Source organism: Ambystoma mexicanum, chromosome 3q (assembly GCF_040938575.1).
Source record: "Ambystoma mexicanum isolate Mex_15411 chromosome 3q, UKY_AmexF1_1, whole genome shotgun sequence".
NCBI lineage: Eukaryota > Metazoa > Chordata > Amphibia > Caudata > Ambystomatidae > Ambystoma > Ambystoma mexicanum.
The window spans coordinates 1,016,179,851-1,016,197,357 of record NC_090926.1 but is presented as its reverse complement, the minus strand read 5'-3'; the positions used below and the strand labels follow the sequence as shown (position 1 = coordinate 1,016,197,357).

At 46.1% G+C, this 17,507-nt stretch overlaps 1 protein-coding gene across 3 annotated transcripts in view; it reads left to right on the top strand.

Annotated features, from left to right (window-relative positions):
• Positions 1–17,507, top strand: part of RNF213 (ring finger protein 213) — a 3,248,263-nt gene that overhangs the window by 2,321,669 nt on the left and 909,087 nt on the right. For all 3 annotated transcript variants that reach the window (XM_069655189.1, XM_069655190.1, XM_069655188.1), the window contains exons 36-38: positions 562–701; positions 1,427–1,578; positions 2,082–2,300. In XM_069655189.1, the coding sequence (XP_069511290.1) occupies positions 562–701; positions 1,427–1,578; positions 2,082–2,300 (511 nt within the window). The remainder of the gene's footprint in view (positions 1–561; positions 702–1,426; positions 1,579–2,081; positions 2,301–17,507) is intronic.

Genomic DNA, 17,507 nt, shown 5'->3' with positions numbered 1-17,507 from the left:
CAGAAAGTCGGGACAGGGTTCAAAACATGCAAAAAGAACTGGGGGTCTCATATGAATCTAGGGAGGTAAAGGTGAAAAAGAAAATATTTCCTAATAATCAGTCTCCCCAGAAAACGTGAGCAAAAGCATGGTAAGTAAGGCTGAAGGTTTTACGTACCGCCAAACATTTGGGAAAACGGTGCACACAATAGGAAAAAGATGGTGAACCCTTTGAAGTCTATAGGAGGAAAGCAGGAAAGAGAAGCTCTTTCCAAACATCTGGAATCGCTGTTTAGCCTTTTAGCTTAGATGGTTACATAGCCCCTCTGCGGTGGATAAGTATGTCATGGTCCACTGTATCAAGTGATGCTGACAGATCTAACAAAATCCATACAGCCATTCCTCCCCCACCACTCAGGTTGAGCAGCTTTTTCCTATGCAGAAAGATGGTAATTTCTGTACTATTTGTGGGACAGAAGCCAGAATGACTGTGTGCCAAAAGTGATTTTATACTGGGCACTGCCTACATTTATTTATGTCCTGTCTAATCATATTCTCTCCCACATTGTCTGCTTCTTGTAGTTCCCAGTCAGAAACAATCCTGGTGCAGAATTACATGAAGCTTCCAGAAAGTGTTCACAATACTATGCCTTTCAGCTGGAGGATCAAGGATTACCTGGAGGAGCTTTATTCCCAGGCTCAGTACATTAGAAATCAAGAAGGTAAATTCTGAAGCGCAGGTCAGTTTTGCTCCAATAATTGTTGAGTCTCTACTGAGAACTACAGTGTTTGTTTTTACCCATAGAACAAATTCAAATGGGCAATCTACACTCTCTCTTATAACGGATGCATTAGATGCAAAAGGTGCGCAAAAATGTTGGCACAGGCAGTAGCAAATTTAGTCTCTCACTTTCTCTCCCTCCAACTCTGTCTCCCTCGGTCTCTTATCACTCTTAAATTAGTTCTTTACCCTGCAGGGAACAAGTTGGAATTCTGGCAGGACCAACTCAGCCTTTCATGCACCATTGAGTAATACACTGTGTACCATTAAATCTGGTAGTATGAATTACTGTTATTTACAGCTTTAAGAAACGGCAAAAACTTCTGTAGCAAGCATTACATATGTTATTATGTTTGCATCATGCTGGCACTGTGCTCAGGAAGTGACGTATGGAATGTCCAGGGGATTACGGAAGTGCCTCTCCAGATTTCCACGTACCATGCTGGAATTAATTGGCAATTACGCTGTCTGCATTCATTCTTTCATCTTCTCGTCAGCTTGTCTAGGTTTCTATCTGTACAGTTTTAACAAATTCAGTCCCACGTTATTTTAAGCTGGATGTGATCACGTGTGCAGATGCCAGCCAGTCCATCAACTTTAGAAAATCACTTGGAATTCACACAGGCCAGCTTCCTCATTTGTGCTTTTATTTTTTCTTTCCTTCAGGTGCAGAGAAATTTGTGGAGATCTTCCTCCAAACTCCACTTGGGGTCTTCATTTCAGGACTGAGCGAGATCGACCGACATGAGCTGTTTCTGCGCTATGTGCGGGACTTTCTCCTGCTTAACATGAGTGTGTCCTCTCCAGATGAGTTACAGGTAGGTGCGAAACAATTCAAATTACTTAGCTAGCAAGAGTACACCCACCAAGATAGAGAAACTAATTGTGTTCTGCTGATGCTTCTTCAGTGTCTTAGGGATGACCAGCCATTGTAGCTGCGTATTGCATTTGCAAAACAAAAAAAGGACTGCCCTAGTGGTTACTCTGGTGGGTCTTTTAAACGACTACAGCGAGGGCAATGTCTTTTTTTTTTTAAACAAATAGCTACATAGCTGCAGCATGCTAACATGACTTTTAAGGCAGATGTTTGTGGGAGGTGATGGTGGGTGGTCTCCTCAGAGACTTGTATCAGGCAAAGAGTCTGCCTTTCAAGCCGTTTTTTTTCTTTTCAAACATAGAAGAAAATGCATATCAGGAGTGTACAATATTGAATTTTGTATGTATGTCTGTAGAAGATATTTTATAATGGGCTGCACTGAATATAGTATCTTTATTGCGTTGGTAACCCATGCGCTCTTTATTTTTCCCACAAACCATCCAGTTTTTGCAGATGGCCCTTTTATCCTGCATCACAGACCTAAAAGAATCCCAGGTGATGAAAGACGAGATGGCGATGTGCCTACCCTGGGTCCATCTCGCGTACCATCATTTCATGCACAGGCTGCAGAACTTCTCTCGGATCCTGGCTGTGAATCCTGGGGTGCTGGAGACTCTGACTATGAAAATTGAGGAAGTGCAGACGATGACTCGTCATGAGATGGTAAGACTTTTGAGTTAATGCTTTATTTTTTTTAATTTGTCCATGGATCAATACAAAAGTAGAACCTTTACAAAAAAGATCTATTTACTGTGTATTCAATTTAAGACAAAAGCTACATTTAGCACATTTCAGAAAACAGATGCATATAATACAGTGAATGAATTCAATTAAAACAAAAGCTTCATTTAAGATTTCATAAAACATATATATACAGTACAGAGAGTTCTAATAACGAAAGCAAAAAGTCAATTAGTATCATATAGTACTAGTTCCTTTTCTATATATTTACAGAAGGAAACTAGAGCATATATTAGCGGCTTATGATTTCCCTGCATCATTCTTGCCCACAAAGAATCAAGACAGTCCTCGTAATCTATATTTACAAATTTCATCAGTAGAATTGTTGTTAGCTTTAAAATAAGGAAAAAATGAAATCAAATGTTTCAGGGTCTCCTTTGGTTCTGTGCAAAATGGAAAGCAACATTTTTCACAAATTGTATCTTTTGTATTGTTCCTATATTTGGTCCTTTCACGTGTATAATATAAATTAAATTTGAACCACAGGAAGGCCCTTCTAAAATGATTACAAGGAAAAGAATCAATATAATGATATCTAGGGATGTGTTTTTTAGTTTGAGCAGAGTATTCCTTATGCATTTTGTATTTCTCTATTTGTTCGTCCATCAGTCAATATTGTCTGCATGCTAGACTGATGATGAGTAATTAAAGAGATGTTAGTCATATCAAGGCTAGATTTCATGTCAATATAAAGGCAGTTAGTAGGCGTTAAGCATATTCTTGCATAATTTACTAGCTGTCTCCATTTCCTACGTGTAGATAGAGCTACTAGCCCCAATTCATGTCTCACTATAGGGTTTGGTAGAGACAAGGGAAAATGCATAGCAGATTTTAACAAAGTTCCTTGTAAGGGATCTAAGATTATGCTCATATCGCAAAGACAGATTTCAAGAGAGTATAGTAAAACACTTTCAATCTTGAGCGTGAGAAATTCAATCAAGGGGACTAATGAAAATTTGCAATATTTAGCGTAAATCATTTTCAATTGAGAAAGTAAGTGTCTGCTCTTATGCTTTAATAGACCGATCCAAGCATTAAGTGAGTTTTCCTCTGATAGTAGCCAATGTAGATCGTGTTTGCGATCAAGGGGACCGAGATGTTCATAAGCTGCCATTGGTAGCCTCTATTCTTGTTAAAGGACCCAAATCTCATAATGGCCGTTTTGGCAAGATTCAGAGATAAATTATGCGCTCTTGCAAATTCCTCACACAGCTGTAGTTTTACTTGAAGACCTACCGGGGTAGGGTAAAAAATTATGAGATCATCGGCGAATGCAATCCATTGCAGGCGTAAGGTGCCAACTTTTACTGAGAATACATTTTTAGTGCTCCAAGTGTGATCTAAATCAGACATATATAGGTTGAAAAATGTGGTTGCAACATTGCAACCCTGCTTTAGACCTAGATAGGTCATTATGGGCTTAGTAGTTCTCCCCTCTGCAGAAATGTTTATCTTATACAAGGTGTTTTTGTGCAATTTAATAAACCAGCCTAGTAAGACGGGCGGAATTCCCATTTTTAACTTTTTTGTCCAAAGGAGATTAGGCAGAAACCTGTGCAGTTCCCTCTGGGACCACTGCAAAAGATTTAGGACTACAGGTGTTTGGCAGTAAACCCACTTGGTAGCAGTCTGTACCACACAGATTCACTTGGTAGCTGTGGCTGAGCAGTCCGACTTCCCTCAAGAAGAGTTAGGCAGTATACAGAGTATTCACAATAGGTCAAAAGAACACAATGGAACAAGTAAACACTGACCAGAGCTTGGTGTAAAAGAGATATAATTATTTATTTAAAACCACATCTAGAAAAACACACAGACACTAATAGTAAGCAATCCAAAAACACGGTCACTAAAAGATATACACCCCCTTAAAAGAATATTAGACAAGTCTTAAGTAAAGCCCCACTTATTTTCAGACAGCGGTGAGCGCTTAACGCAGATGGCACTCTAATAATTAGTTTTAAAAAGGGAGAGAAAAGCAGAGTATAATTTTTGAAACGGGTCCCAACACTTTCACAAGAACACAACAAGAGAGGAAGGCAAAGTAAAACTGTGAAGTTAGAGTTCAAAGGGCCGGATCCACTTTCAGAGGATCAGAACGAAATGTGTCCAAGGTCACACGGTTGAAGTGCACAAAAGTCTTGAAAAGGTTCAGAAAGGAGTTGGACCAAAGAAAGAGACCAGTTAGAGGGTCAAGGCGGCCAGCCCAGAAGGTTAAGGGATTATTATTACCTTGTAGCAATCTTTAGAAAGGGAGGCCTGGCGGACACGGTACCTTAAAGTGGTGAGAATACTCCAGCGAGGGCAGTTGTTCCTGGCAGCGGATGCAAGTCGGTGCTTCGTCCGGGGGAAGAGAAGATCTCGTCGGGGAGGAAGACAGGAGTCTGTTGCACTGCCAGGGAAGAAACCAGCCGCTGAGTTTTTCAGGTAAAAGGAGCGGTCCTGTAATTCGCGGTCCAGTGGTAAGTGGCTATCCGGTTGCCGGGGTGCTTGGCACGGGCAATTCGACCACAAGCTGGTCTGGGGTGCGAAGAGAAGAAGGTAAACTGGTTGTGCCCACCAGTCAGGGGAAGAAGCCTCTCCAGCCGGGAGATCTTCTCTGTTGTCGGGAAGTGTTGAGTCGGTTCCGCAGGGCTCCACCGGTGGTGTCGTCGTGGTAGGTCGGCTCAGCTTCTCCCTCGGATTCTCAGGTCCTGTGGCGAATTCTGAAGTTCCAGTCCCCAAAGCCCTGCTTTTATGCAGCATACCCCCATTCACTCAGCCTAGCTGTCAATCAAACATGCAGAAACGGCCGGCTCACCACTTGGGCCAATCACACAAGAGTGCCACTTGAGTTACTAAGATAACTCAGTCCAGGGTGCCTAAACCCCCTCCCACACCCCCTGTGGTACCCAGACAGAGTGGCACCACTTTTGGAGGCTTCTGCGGAGAAGCCCGCCAAAAAGTGGAACAAAGGGCTCGACTTGGGTTGGAGTCACATAAGAGAACACAAACGCCATTTTAGAATCGAGTCCTGGCAAAAAATACCAACCGGCAAATTAATATTAAATAAATAAACCGGCGTTATGTTCGAGGCTATGAGAATTAAATAATTAATGTTGGTAGCCTCGAACAATGGGAAAATCCCATAGGGATATATTTGCAGTCGAATATAAAAAGTAGTATCCACTGCCACCAGCCAAAACTCGATCGGGGGGGACGGAGACGTGCCCCCTCGACTAACAGACCCGGGGCAATCGAATTGCCCCGACCAGTACGTCCACAATATGATGGTTTGTACCGGTTTCTGTTAATAATTTGGGACTAGTCAAGCCAATGGTGACTTTACATGCCCTGGGAGACAGTAGTCAGCCCCAGGGTATGGAGTAGTCTATGGTGGGGTGTGACTATGACACCCCTGTGTCACTGTACGGAGGGTGCTGTGTAACACACATAGTAAAAACACATGAGACCCTTTGGAGTAAAGGACCCCATAGCCCATAAAACACATTAACAGTCAAAGGAACACCATAAATCATGTCCAAGAGTGGGAGAAAGAGTCTCGCTCTTGGCAGGAGAAAAAAACAAACTCCAGAAATCCAGCAAAGCTGCTGGGGGGACTCACTAGGTTAGGAAATTCAGCCTAAAGAGAGAATTCTCCTTAACAGTCTACATTATCAAAAGCTGACGTCATATCAATTAGTGCAATGTAAGCAGGATACTTTTTTTTGGATTTCGCACCAGCTATTACATGTGCCATAATTGTGGCATTTAGTGAAGTACTCGTGCTTTTGCGAAAGCCAGTTTGATATTTCGAATATAGGCCTTGCGTTTCAATACATTTTTCGAGATCATACAAGAGCAGAATTGCAAACAGTTTCGCTTCCGTGTCAATCAGTGAGACGGGCCGATAATTCCCAGGTAGGGAAGGATCCCCTTTTTTAAAAATGGGAATAATGTTTGAAATCAACCAAGAGCAAGGAATGATCCCCGATCTAATCATGGACTGAAATTTTGTTTTTAAAATTAACGCCCACAGGTCTGGGTCGGTTTTATACAGACATGGTGGAAGCCCATCAGGCCCTGCTGATTTTGAGTAGGTCAATTTAGATATAGCCCATTTGACCAATTTAATCAGCGCATCTCGCTGTAACATAAAGACACTTCAGGTTCGTTCCTGAATCTGTTAAGAACGTGAAATTTGAATGCAATGTAGTCACGCCATATATGTTCTGAGATACAATTCGACATTGACAATGCTAGTTGGTTGTCATCGCTTTTTATGGTACGCCATATGATTCGCGTGTCATGTCTACATATTGCTCTGATTAGAGTGCAATTAGTTTTATTATATTTCATAATGCGAGCATGTCTTAGTTTCTGTTTATATGTAAGCAATATTCGCTTACGTAAAAGTTGATAGGTCACTGAGTCTTCAATTTTACTTCTCAATTGCCTAAGTGCTTTATTTTTTTCCAGTTTTAAGATCTTACAAATAGGATCAAAAGGATGAGGATGTGTCTTATTCTGATATTTAGCGCTAAAATGATCCAATCCCCTTTTTATTATTGCTGAGCATTGTACTGCTATTTCCATAATTGATTTGGTTTTCTCATATTTCATTGTATCTATATGTCTTGGGACATAGTCGACAAATTGTTTAAAGTGTCCCTAGCTCCATCTAAGCAATAGTTGATGGCGGTCTACTTCTGCAAAGCCTAAAGAGGGATCAAGCTGTAGTAAGGAGCATTCACATTTCAATGAAGTGGATAGTTGATCATGGTCTCCATGCAATATCGGGCTGATCAATAATAGTGGTATGAGCTAAGATGTTGTGCGTTACGAATAAAAAGTCTATCCTCGAGACATTAGAGTCACGATTCCATGTAATTTTAGGGCTCGTGTCACTTATCTCTACCATGTCCATGTCCCAGTCCTGAAGGTACGATTTCCACTGAACTCCTCTAATGCGAGAGGATTTATTGCATTTTTTTATCCCCTATTAAAGATCTGTTTCCACAGTCAGAATTGAAGTCCCCACCAATTATTATTTCAAGAGTTCTGTTAGTTTGATAGGGTTTCAAGACACTTGTCAATTTCATCAAATATAGCATCAATTGACGTATTTGCAGGGTTCCAATATAGAGTAATTATAAGGATGGTACGATCATTATTCCTATTTGTGGTCAACAGTATGCCCAAAAGGTTGGAATACTCCCACATAACATTGGTTTGCACTTTCAACGAATTGTTAATTGCAATAGCAAGTCCACCGGAAGAGAGTCCCCGAGTGAGTCTTGTGGCGGGTGAGCAATACATAGTATAGCCAGTTAAAAGAAGGGCATTGAGTTTTAGTTTCCTGCAAGAGTATTATTGAGGGGAGATTAGCGGGATAGAGCCTCGTAAACAATTTCATTAAATGATGAAACCCACATGAATTCCAGTAAAGAATCTTGATTCCGTTAACTTGCAGTGGCTATGTCGTGCATGCTGGTGTTTTAAGAGTGAGAATTGAGTTCAGCATTGGTTCCAGCCAAGGGAAACCTTTAGTATTAGCTAATAAATTCAACAATTCTAGAACCGCACGATTGCCATCAGATGCAGCATTACAGACTAGAGCATTGGTGCCAGAGTTGGCAACAACAAGTGGACAGGAGTATGAGAGAAATTCCTCCGCAGAGGGCTCATCTGGAAAAGTCGTTGGGTTGAGTCCTTGATCTTTTCTTTCAGCACGACTGAACCAAAGGAATTTCATAATCGACTCTGAAGTAAGATAACATATGGCCCTGTAATTATTTATTCTAGCGAGTGATAGTCTCAGAATGTCCTCTGATTTCAAGATCCTTAATTGAGGAATTTGTGAGAGCAGTGCAAGAAGAAATGTACGATTAATGCGAGAGTTGGCAAGAGAAGCCATATTTCCCTCAAGGCCAATTATGTAGAGTTTATTGTTTGTAGACTGAGTATCACATGATAATACCGGGGCTGTAGGTGCCCCTGTATCAGATATTTAAGCAGGGAAGTATTTTCTTCACTAGGGAAAGAATTAGGTGCTGGGGTGAATCCTGGGGTGCTGGAGACTTTGACTATGAAAATTGATGAAGTGCAGACGATGACTTGTCATGAGATGGTAAGACTTTTGAGTTATTGCTTTGACAGACTTGCCTGTCAACTTGAAAAGAGGCTTGAGTTCTCAGTTTCCTCTTGGTACTGTAGCAAACTAGTTGTCATGCTCTATTGGATCTTATTGGTTTCAAACAATGTGTGACAAAGTCTCCTAGGCAGGTAACTCTTAGGTTCTGGGGCGCCACCAACTCAGTGATTCGACACCTGTGAGCATTATAATGTAGAATTAGGAACTATTTTTAGTTTATTTGCATCTTTCCCATCGGACCGTTAGCATTTCAGCATGGGCGGAGTGCTAAGTGGATGTTAAGTGGTCTTGCTGGTCTTACATGGTTTAACATGGATGGGAGGGCTGGTGCCCTGATACCTTGTTAAGCGCAGAGAAGCCATTGCAGTTCATTATTGTTGTTTTCATTGTCTACAATTTTTAAGTATTTTTAACTATTCATGGAAAAGGTTTGATTAATTCAAGGACAGATGAGACTCCCTGTTTCTAATTTTGACCACACACACTAACGGGCGACGGTGCCCCTGATTGAGTAGGGAAGAGGACTTTTCTCGTGTGTTAAAGCTACACACCGATTGTAAACCTCGCCGAAGTGACTAGCAGTTGGAGCAGTGGCAACCCGCACTGCCAAAAGTAGAGCAGCGGGGCAGTGGGAGCTATGGATCAGCAAGCTGAACTAGGCTGGGTGCCAACTAGTCCTCTGGCAGTGTACAACAAACTTTCGACTGTCACAGACTCCTTCTGCACGCTGCACATTAGACAAAGAGAAGGGCGAAAGTAATGTAAGAGCCTTGAATGTTATTGATGGTCTGTGAACTCGAGTTCTGGACATAACGTTTAATACACCTCGTAGCTCTGTAAGAACGTGCCCTCAAAGACCGGTTAATCTGAGTGGTAAAAATTGTGATGCAGAGGGGAGTAGTCATACGTCCACATAGATTTCAGATTTGTACCCTATTAAATCGATGCATAATGCTCTGCTAATTGTGGAAGGTGAGGAAACAGAAGTTGCTACCTGTGAAAGACAACGCTGGAAACTGGAATACAGTAAAATAAAGTAAATCGTTTAATTTAGGAATCAACTTGATGGGTACAACTTCACAAGATTAACTCAATAAGTCCTTAAAGTCAGGCAAGTAGTCCCTCCTTATTGGAAATAAAGATGTCTTCTTCCTCCTGGGTTGAACGGACCAAGACTTCTAATAGGCCCAGGGGTATTTGCTTTTTTCATTTGAAACGTGTCTACTACAAGAATCAGAGACAGAATGCCACTTAAAAACAAATTGGTGCGTCTTTATAGGACTGACTCGTGCCTCTGACCAATCATGGCCTTTGTTGCTGTAGGGTTGAAATAGTGTAGCCCCGCCCCCTTCCTGAACCATGGATTCCCAGGGCCACCATAGCCCACCGCTGCTGCCAACCACGGTACCGAGAAACGGAATCCCTGTTTGCTCCATTGTTACATCTATCTAGCAGTCAGGGGGCGTTACGGTCTTTGCCGTGATCACGGAAGATGTTCTCTGATCCAGCAGTATGTTGTGACTCATTGTAAGTGTGGTCTTCGTCCGCATCGGTCCCGAAGCGGACCAGGTTCTTTTACCCTTCTTTTGTGTTTGAGGGTATATGTCTGCACGTTCTTCTTGGGTTCAGCACCTGCTTCCATCCCTGGACTGGTAACTCTGCTTTGTCAACACGCGGCCGACTTCTTCATGTCGTCGCTCCGCTTTCTCGGCTGTGCTGTGTGCTCTATTGTTACCAACAGTCGAAAAGCTCCTCTGGCAGTATGTCTCCTCCCTCTGACCTAGGGGCATATTGTCACAAACCCCCACCAAAGGACCTAGCCAGTGGGCAGGTCAGTAGAACGTGAAAGATAGTCCGGGACAATCTGGAATGAAGCTGGTCGATGTAGTGTACGGAAGTTAATAGGCTGAAGAGTCAAAAACCACCATCAAACCCGATGGTTGGGAGTCCTTTTGGGTTGACTGCCACTGCAGGAGGGCATGGTCGGTGAAGATGGTAAAGGGACGACCCAGCAGACAATAGCGCAAAGATTCCAAGCCCCACTTTATGGCCAAACACTCTTTTTCTATTGTCGAATAGGCCACTTTGTGAGGAAGCAACTTTGACTAATGAAGGCCACAGGTCGCAAGTCCTCCATAGATCCCTGGGAAAGGACCACACCCAGGCCAGTCCTGGATGCATCAGTATGTAGGAAGAAGTGTTGTGAAAAGTCTGGACACCTCAATACTGGAAGCGAGGAGATGATGCTCTTGAACTAATAGAAAGCAGCCATTGCCATATCGTCCTGAGTGGATCGACTTCAGGGACTCCGTGAGTGGCATCTGTATGGTGGAGAACAAAGGAATAAAGCAATGATAACCCATGAAACCTAGAAAGGCTCGTATAGCCTTCTTGTTGGTGGGTAGATGTAGTCGTAGAATGGCCTTTACCTTATTCAGTTGGGGACGCACTTCACCTCCCCCCCACTGTGTATCCTAGATATTTAGTCTGGTTACTTTCCAAGACAGTCTTTCTAGGGTTGAGATGTAGACCACAGTTTCCCAAAGTTGTAATTGCCTTAGAGAGGTGTTTTGGCCATGTACGACTGAACACAATGATGTCATCCAGATAAACCGAGGTGTAGGACTCATGAGGTACTAGTATCTTGTGCATAAGGGATTGGAAGGTGGCAGGAACACCGTGAAGACCAAAAGGAAGGACCGTGAATGGATATTGTCCCTTTGGACTAGCGAAAGCAGTTTTTGGTTGGTCTTCCTTCTAGAGGGATATCTGCCAGTACCCTTTTGTTAAAGGGATGGTCTAGTAAAAAATGTTATTTAAAAAATAGATAGGCCACATAAAAAAAAATATACTAGCATCCTCCGTTTTAAAACTTCCTATGTAAAATTTTGAGCTATTCAAGCTCAAAATTCGAAAAAGCAAGCACAGGGGCGCCGCCATTTTGTGAAATGGAGGCCCTCCTGTGCTGGCTTTTGCTTTTGCGGCACTAATGAAGGAAAAGCCAGCCAGCTGTAGTAAACAAAGTCTACCGCTGGGTGGCTTTCCCTTCATTAGTGCCGGGACTCGGAGGACACGGACCGGAGACCAGAGCAGGAAAGCTGCAGCTGAATCTCGTTTTTTACAAAAAATAAGCACTAGCTGCGTTTTTTTTTCTAAGTTTTCCGGGCTGGAGAAGCCCGGAAAACTTAGAAATAAAACCGCAGCTTTAAAAACGTTGTATTTATGTTTGCGGTCGCTTCAAAAGCGACCGCAAACATAAATACAACGTTTTTAAAGCTGCGGTTTTATTTCTAAGTTTTCCGTTATATAAGATAACCGCGGTAGAAAAGTAGAGTAGATACCACTGCCAGCAGCCATGTCTAAATGCTAAAAGAGCAAAACAATGCTCTAGGAGGTACAGATAAAAAGGGATGCGAATTAACCCTTTCCAGTACTCCATGGAAGATGGGGTGTACTGGATCTGTGGTAGATTGACTAAGTAAAGTTAATGATAACTTTACCCTTTTCTGGGGGACAGTAGTCGCCTCAGAAATGGAGTCGGTGGGAGTCTGAACGACAACCCTGTGCCACTGCACAGAAGGTGCTGTGTGACACACACACGAAGAAGGTGGCTACTGAAGTGGTGTACTCCAGAGCCCACAATCACAAAAACAGGTGGAAACACATAGCAAAACACAGGTAAGAGTGGGGGAAAAGCTCTCACTCTAAACCAAGTGGAAATAATAAACTCCAGAAGTCCAGCAAAGCTGCTGGGGGACTCACTAGGTGAGAGAAATTAGCCACAGAGGAGAATTCTCCCTAACAGGAACTATTCAGTGCTGCGTTTTTCAGAAATGATTAATTAAAGACTCGTTCTTTGCAGGGTCCTTCTACTCCTTTAATAGATTGACCTGGTAGTTCTTATCTTTGTCCTGTCTATCTGGTTGGTAAACAAGTCTGAAGCAATACCAGTACATTGTCTCCAGGCTTGAAGAGTCTCGTCTTGAAAGAACGGTTGCAATACTGCTCCTGTTTCTCATTTGCTCATCCTAGATTCATTATGGCTAGGTTTCCCAAGGTATCCAGATGGGTGTGTAATTTGTCCACATACATGGCCAGAGGTTGGTCGTCCCCTTCTCCAGCATGAGGTCTGGCATGGATTCACATGCTCATGAATATTCCCGTCAGGCTGGGAATCCTTAGTAAAGAAAAAATCACTTTTTCAGTTCTGAACTGTCTTTCTCCTAACAACCAATCACTGGTCTCTGGGTCATAATGCTCCCAGCCAATGACTGCCCTCTACCTAAGCCCCTCCTCTGGCAGCCATCTTCAGATTTTTACTGCAGGTTCAAGTATTGGGAGTACTCATGCTATAGCTCTCAAGCTTTTACTGCGTTTGCGATTTTTCTAAGAGTTTTCTCTTATTTTTTCAGTCAATCGATCCTCAAGATCCATCATCCGACTAACAGGGACCCGTTTTAAAAAAAAAAATTCTACGCCCCTGAAGGGCCATTTTTCATTGAGTTCCCTTCTTGGTGGATTCCAGAAGATTCTTGGCCTACGCCACATGGACATGGCTGAAGATAGAGGAGACTCAATGCCTCTGTTCAGGATTTGCCCTGGATGAGGCCTACGGAACATTTTCCTGGACGATGGGCACTCCCTGTGCCTCTGCTGCCTGCATATAGACCAGACTCACGTGGAGGAGGCCTGTGCATTCTGCAAGGATATGGTTCCCTGTGAAGGACCGTCGCAAGCGGCTTACCAAATGGCTCTAGTTAGTCGGATGAGTCCCGGTCACCCAGCAGCAAGAAGAAATCGAGCGGTCTTCTAAGACCTTTTGAGGGCGCTCCGGCGATGGGGGCTCAACAGAAGGCAAAGCACTGCGAGTCTGCAGGCACCGTGAGCGCCATTGGGACGGGCTCCTCGGCGGCCAAGGTGGGCGCAGCATCTCCGGCCCCTTCGACCACAAGCCAACGGTCCGGCTCGGCGAAGAAGAGGAAGTCGGAGCACCCGGGTACACTTCTGGAGAAGTCCCAGTCAGCTTTGACGGAGAAGGCCAAAAGGGAGCGTGGCGCTGGCCCTTTCCCCCCCCTCCCCCCCCCAGGACGCCTCCCCCCCACGGTGAAGGCCTCAAGCGCGACCAAGGTTGTGAAGGTTCAGGTACACCCGGCGAAGACCTCCATTGAAGGAGTGGTGGCGTACCTGTCGAAGGCCGCTGATACGGGTTCACAGGAGACGGCCTCCAGAGCGAGAGTTTCCCTGCCGGCCAGGAGGGAATCATCTTTTCTGCCCATAGAGAAGACACTGGTGAAGACGATGCCGGTTAGCTCCCCGAAACCATCTCCCCTGATCGAGAAGAATGGGGGGGGGCATGGTAGTCCAGCAGGGCACGGACATCTCCGAGGAGGATCTTGCTGGTCTTAAGACTGTGTTGGAGGAGAAGTTTGTTAAGGCCAGGTCCTACGGGAGAGACCCCGATGAGGCGGATGTGGAGAGTGTCGGAGACACCGACGAGGAGGAGCAGGGTGCCCAGGATACAGAGGACACTACGCCACTACCGCAGTCCCCTCCGCAGCAGCCACTGCCTCCGGTGGACATTTTGGTGGACATCCTGCAGGCTTTGCACGCCCTGTGCTCAGAAAGTCAGACGAGGATGCCCCTATTGCCGGCGGGAGACCCTGCGGCGCCTGGCCCGTCAGGAGAACCCCTGCATAAGAAGAGGAGAGTTCATCCTCCAACGCCTTACCATCCATCGCCTCCCTCCCCTCTGCCGAGGGACGAGACGGAACCGGATATGGCGTCGACGGGGATGGGTACGGACGACAACGGTGGAGTGGATCTCCCATCCCCGCTGCCCAGGGCTTCGCCGCCCGATGAGATTGGCTCCCGAAGAAAAGAAGGGCTTTCTGTACCAGCGCCGGGAGGCTGAGAGGAAGACCGTGCGGTCTATCCCGCTGTTGGACGATATTTGGGACGAGGGACTGGCCCTCATGAAGAACCCATCCCTGGCGAAGAGGGACCGGTACGAGAAAAAGTACTGGGTGCCGCACTCTGCACCAAAGTGCTTGAGATCACTGCCTTCCCCGGATTCGGTGGTCTCGGCGGCGGCTAGGCAGATGTCTCCGTGTTAGTCTGCGTCAACGTCCTCTGCCTCCTGCCCCACCCCCCCCGGACAGCGAGGGATACCCCACCCCCCCCGGACAGCGAGGGATAGAAGCTGGACGCCATGGAACGACGAGTCATCAAGGCTGCCAATGCCCTCGCCATTGTGGCTCGTTACAACAGGGAGCTCTGGTTCAAGATCGCCCCCCCCCCTCCTGGACTTCTTGCCCGACAACAAGAGAGCGGAAGTGCTGGAGATCCTGCAGGAAGGCGAGGTGGCAAAGGACCATGCCATCACGGTGGCCACGGACATTGCTGACACTGGGTTCTGCCAGATGGGCAACAGCGTTTGCCTTCGTCGGCGGGGTTGGTTGAAGGCCACTAACTTCCGCCAGGATGTGCAGTCGAGGGTGTTGGACATGCCCTTTGACAAGGATAAACTTGTTTGGCAAGACTGTGGCCGAGTCGCTTCAGGCCATCAAGGCGGATACCGAGACGGCACGTGCTTTGGGCACGCTTCAGCAGCGACGGCCGTCCTTTTGACCTCTGGAGGAAAGTCCCAGGGTTCCTCCAAAGGCTTTGGCAGCTTCGCGTATTCTTACCGTCAACCGTCCCGCTCTTCGGACCAGGGGGACTACAGGGGCCGCAGCAAGCCCTGAGGAGGTTGCCGTTGTCACCAAGGTCCCCAAGGCGGCTCCTCCATTGCGAAGCAGGACTGAACCAGCCGGGATGTCGGGCCCCCACCCGAGCACGCCGGTGGGAGGTCGGCTGGTGAACTTAGTCGGCATGTGGAAGACCATCTCCACCGACCGTTGGGTGCTGGATGCGCTGGATGCGGACACACTCTGGAATTCCTACGGAAGTGTCCGCGTATACCACCCGTGGTCAGGCAGGAAAACCACGTCCCTCACCTTCTGCTGGAGGTGCGGGCCATGCTGAAGAAGGGCGCTATAGAGCTCGTCCAAAGAGGCTCCGGCGCTTAGAGTGTGCTCTCGGTACTTCCTCGTCAAGAAGACAGGCGGGTGATGGCCCATCCTGGACCTCTGCCGCTTGAACAAGTACATTAGATCCCAGAAGTTTCAGATGATCACTCTTCAGCATGTGCCAGGACAGCTGGAAGAAGGGGATTTCCTGTCGTTGTTGGACTTGGAGGATGCTTACTTTCACATCCCCATCCACAAGGGACACCGCAGGTTCCTGTGCTTCGTGGTACAAGGGCAGCACTATCAGTTCAAGGCCCTTCCTTTCGGACTAAAGTCTGAGCGAAGGGTTTTCACCAAGTGCCTGGTGCCAGTGGCGGCGCAACTGCGGCTACGAGGGATCCCTACCTGGACGACTGGCTCATCCGAGCGAAATCGAGGGAGATCGCCGTCGCTCACACGTCCAGCTGCTGATGGAGCTGGGGTTCGCTTTAAACTATGCGAAGTCTTGCTTGGTGCCATCACAAGTCGCACTGTTTCTGGGGTCTTGACTCAACACAGTGTCATGCCTGACGTCTCGGTCGGAGGAGAGGATAGAGGCCATCCTGGGCAAGGTGCACTGGCTGTTGACCCCTGTAAAGACTGGGGGGGGGGTCTGTACTTCTGCTCTCTATATGGTAGAGAGGAGGCACAGAGGACCTCAGCCAAGATTCTCTATTACGGTAGCAATGGACGAGCAATTGAGGCCTAGCTTCTCAGGAGGTGATGCAGGCTGGTTCTTAAGTACAGTATAGTCCACAAGCCCCCACAAAGGAATGTCCACACACTGTGTTAGTTAAAACAGTCTTTATATAATTGAATTCAAGGTTATATACAAGCACAATAACTCACTTTGTGCTCAGTTAATATATAATGGCATATATACAATTCTAAGTGGTAACACAATTATTATCAGATCTCATTAAAGTGCATCAACTATACTGTGGTCAAATGTCACACAGATCACTTAATAAAGGTAACCAACAATAGATATAGGAGGAAAGCAGTTGGTTAGAACAATTGGCAGAATATTGGCCCCTACCAACTAGGCACGATTCTGTGTGGAGATCCCCCCCCCCCCCACCTGAGCAACCTGTAAAGTAAAAATATATCACAAGCACAGTCCATATATTGTTCACAAGAGTCTTATTTCCTTCTAAAATAGTTCTACCACCCCAATATACCTGGAATAGCAGAGTTCGTCGTTGGGTCGTCGACAAATCCTTCTTCAGCGGCTCCATTTAAGGCAGGAGCCACGGATCGTCGAGATCCCATGAGGAAAAGGGTTGAACGACGACGGTGAGGCGGCAGCTTCGTTCCTAGCGTTGCTCGTCGACAGAGCGTTGGCATCCTGCAAGGAAGAGGCGTGCGGGGCACCTCTGTGACGATAGTTCAGGACCGCAAACAGTTTGAAGAACTGTGGCCCAGCAAAGGCGTCGAGTCGTCGGCGTCTCTGTGGTCTTTAGGTGGTGGGAAACCCACCGGCAGATGCTCCTCGGCGCATCGGCTGCCTTGACTTTCTACGGCGGGACAAAGCGGTCGACAGTGCAGGCGAGAGCGTCCTTGGATCAAATGTTACTTAGGCAAAGGGAGCACAGCGGCTCCGGTCGGCGACGGCAGTCGTCGACGGTGATGGACAACAGTGCCCGGGTGCTTCTCCTTGTGATTCCGCGGCAGTCCCCCTCTCCGGTCGGCAGCCTGTCGTAGGTCTGTCTACCAGGGAGCGCTGACAAAGATTAACAGTCCTCTCTGGGTCAGTCCTTGGAGACACAGCAGCTTTCAGATTGGTGAAGTAGAGCAGCCGCAAGACTTCAATTCCAGCAGGGCTTCAAGGTTAAGCTTCAGTTTCAACTCCAGTTTCTTTTCAGCTTCTGAACACGTATTTTAGCAGTAAGAGGCCCCCAGATATACTAGTTGATCTCCCATTCATTCTGCTGGGTCACACTCAGGCAA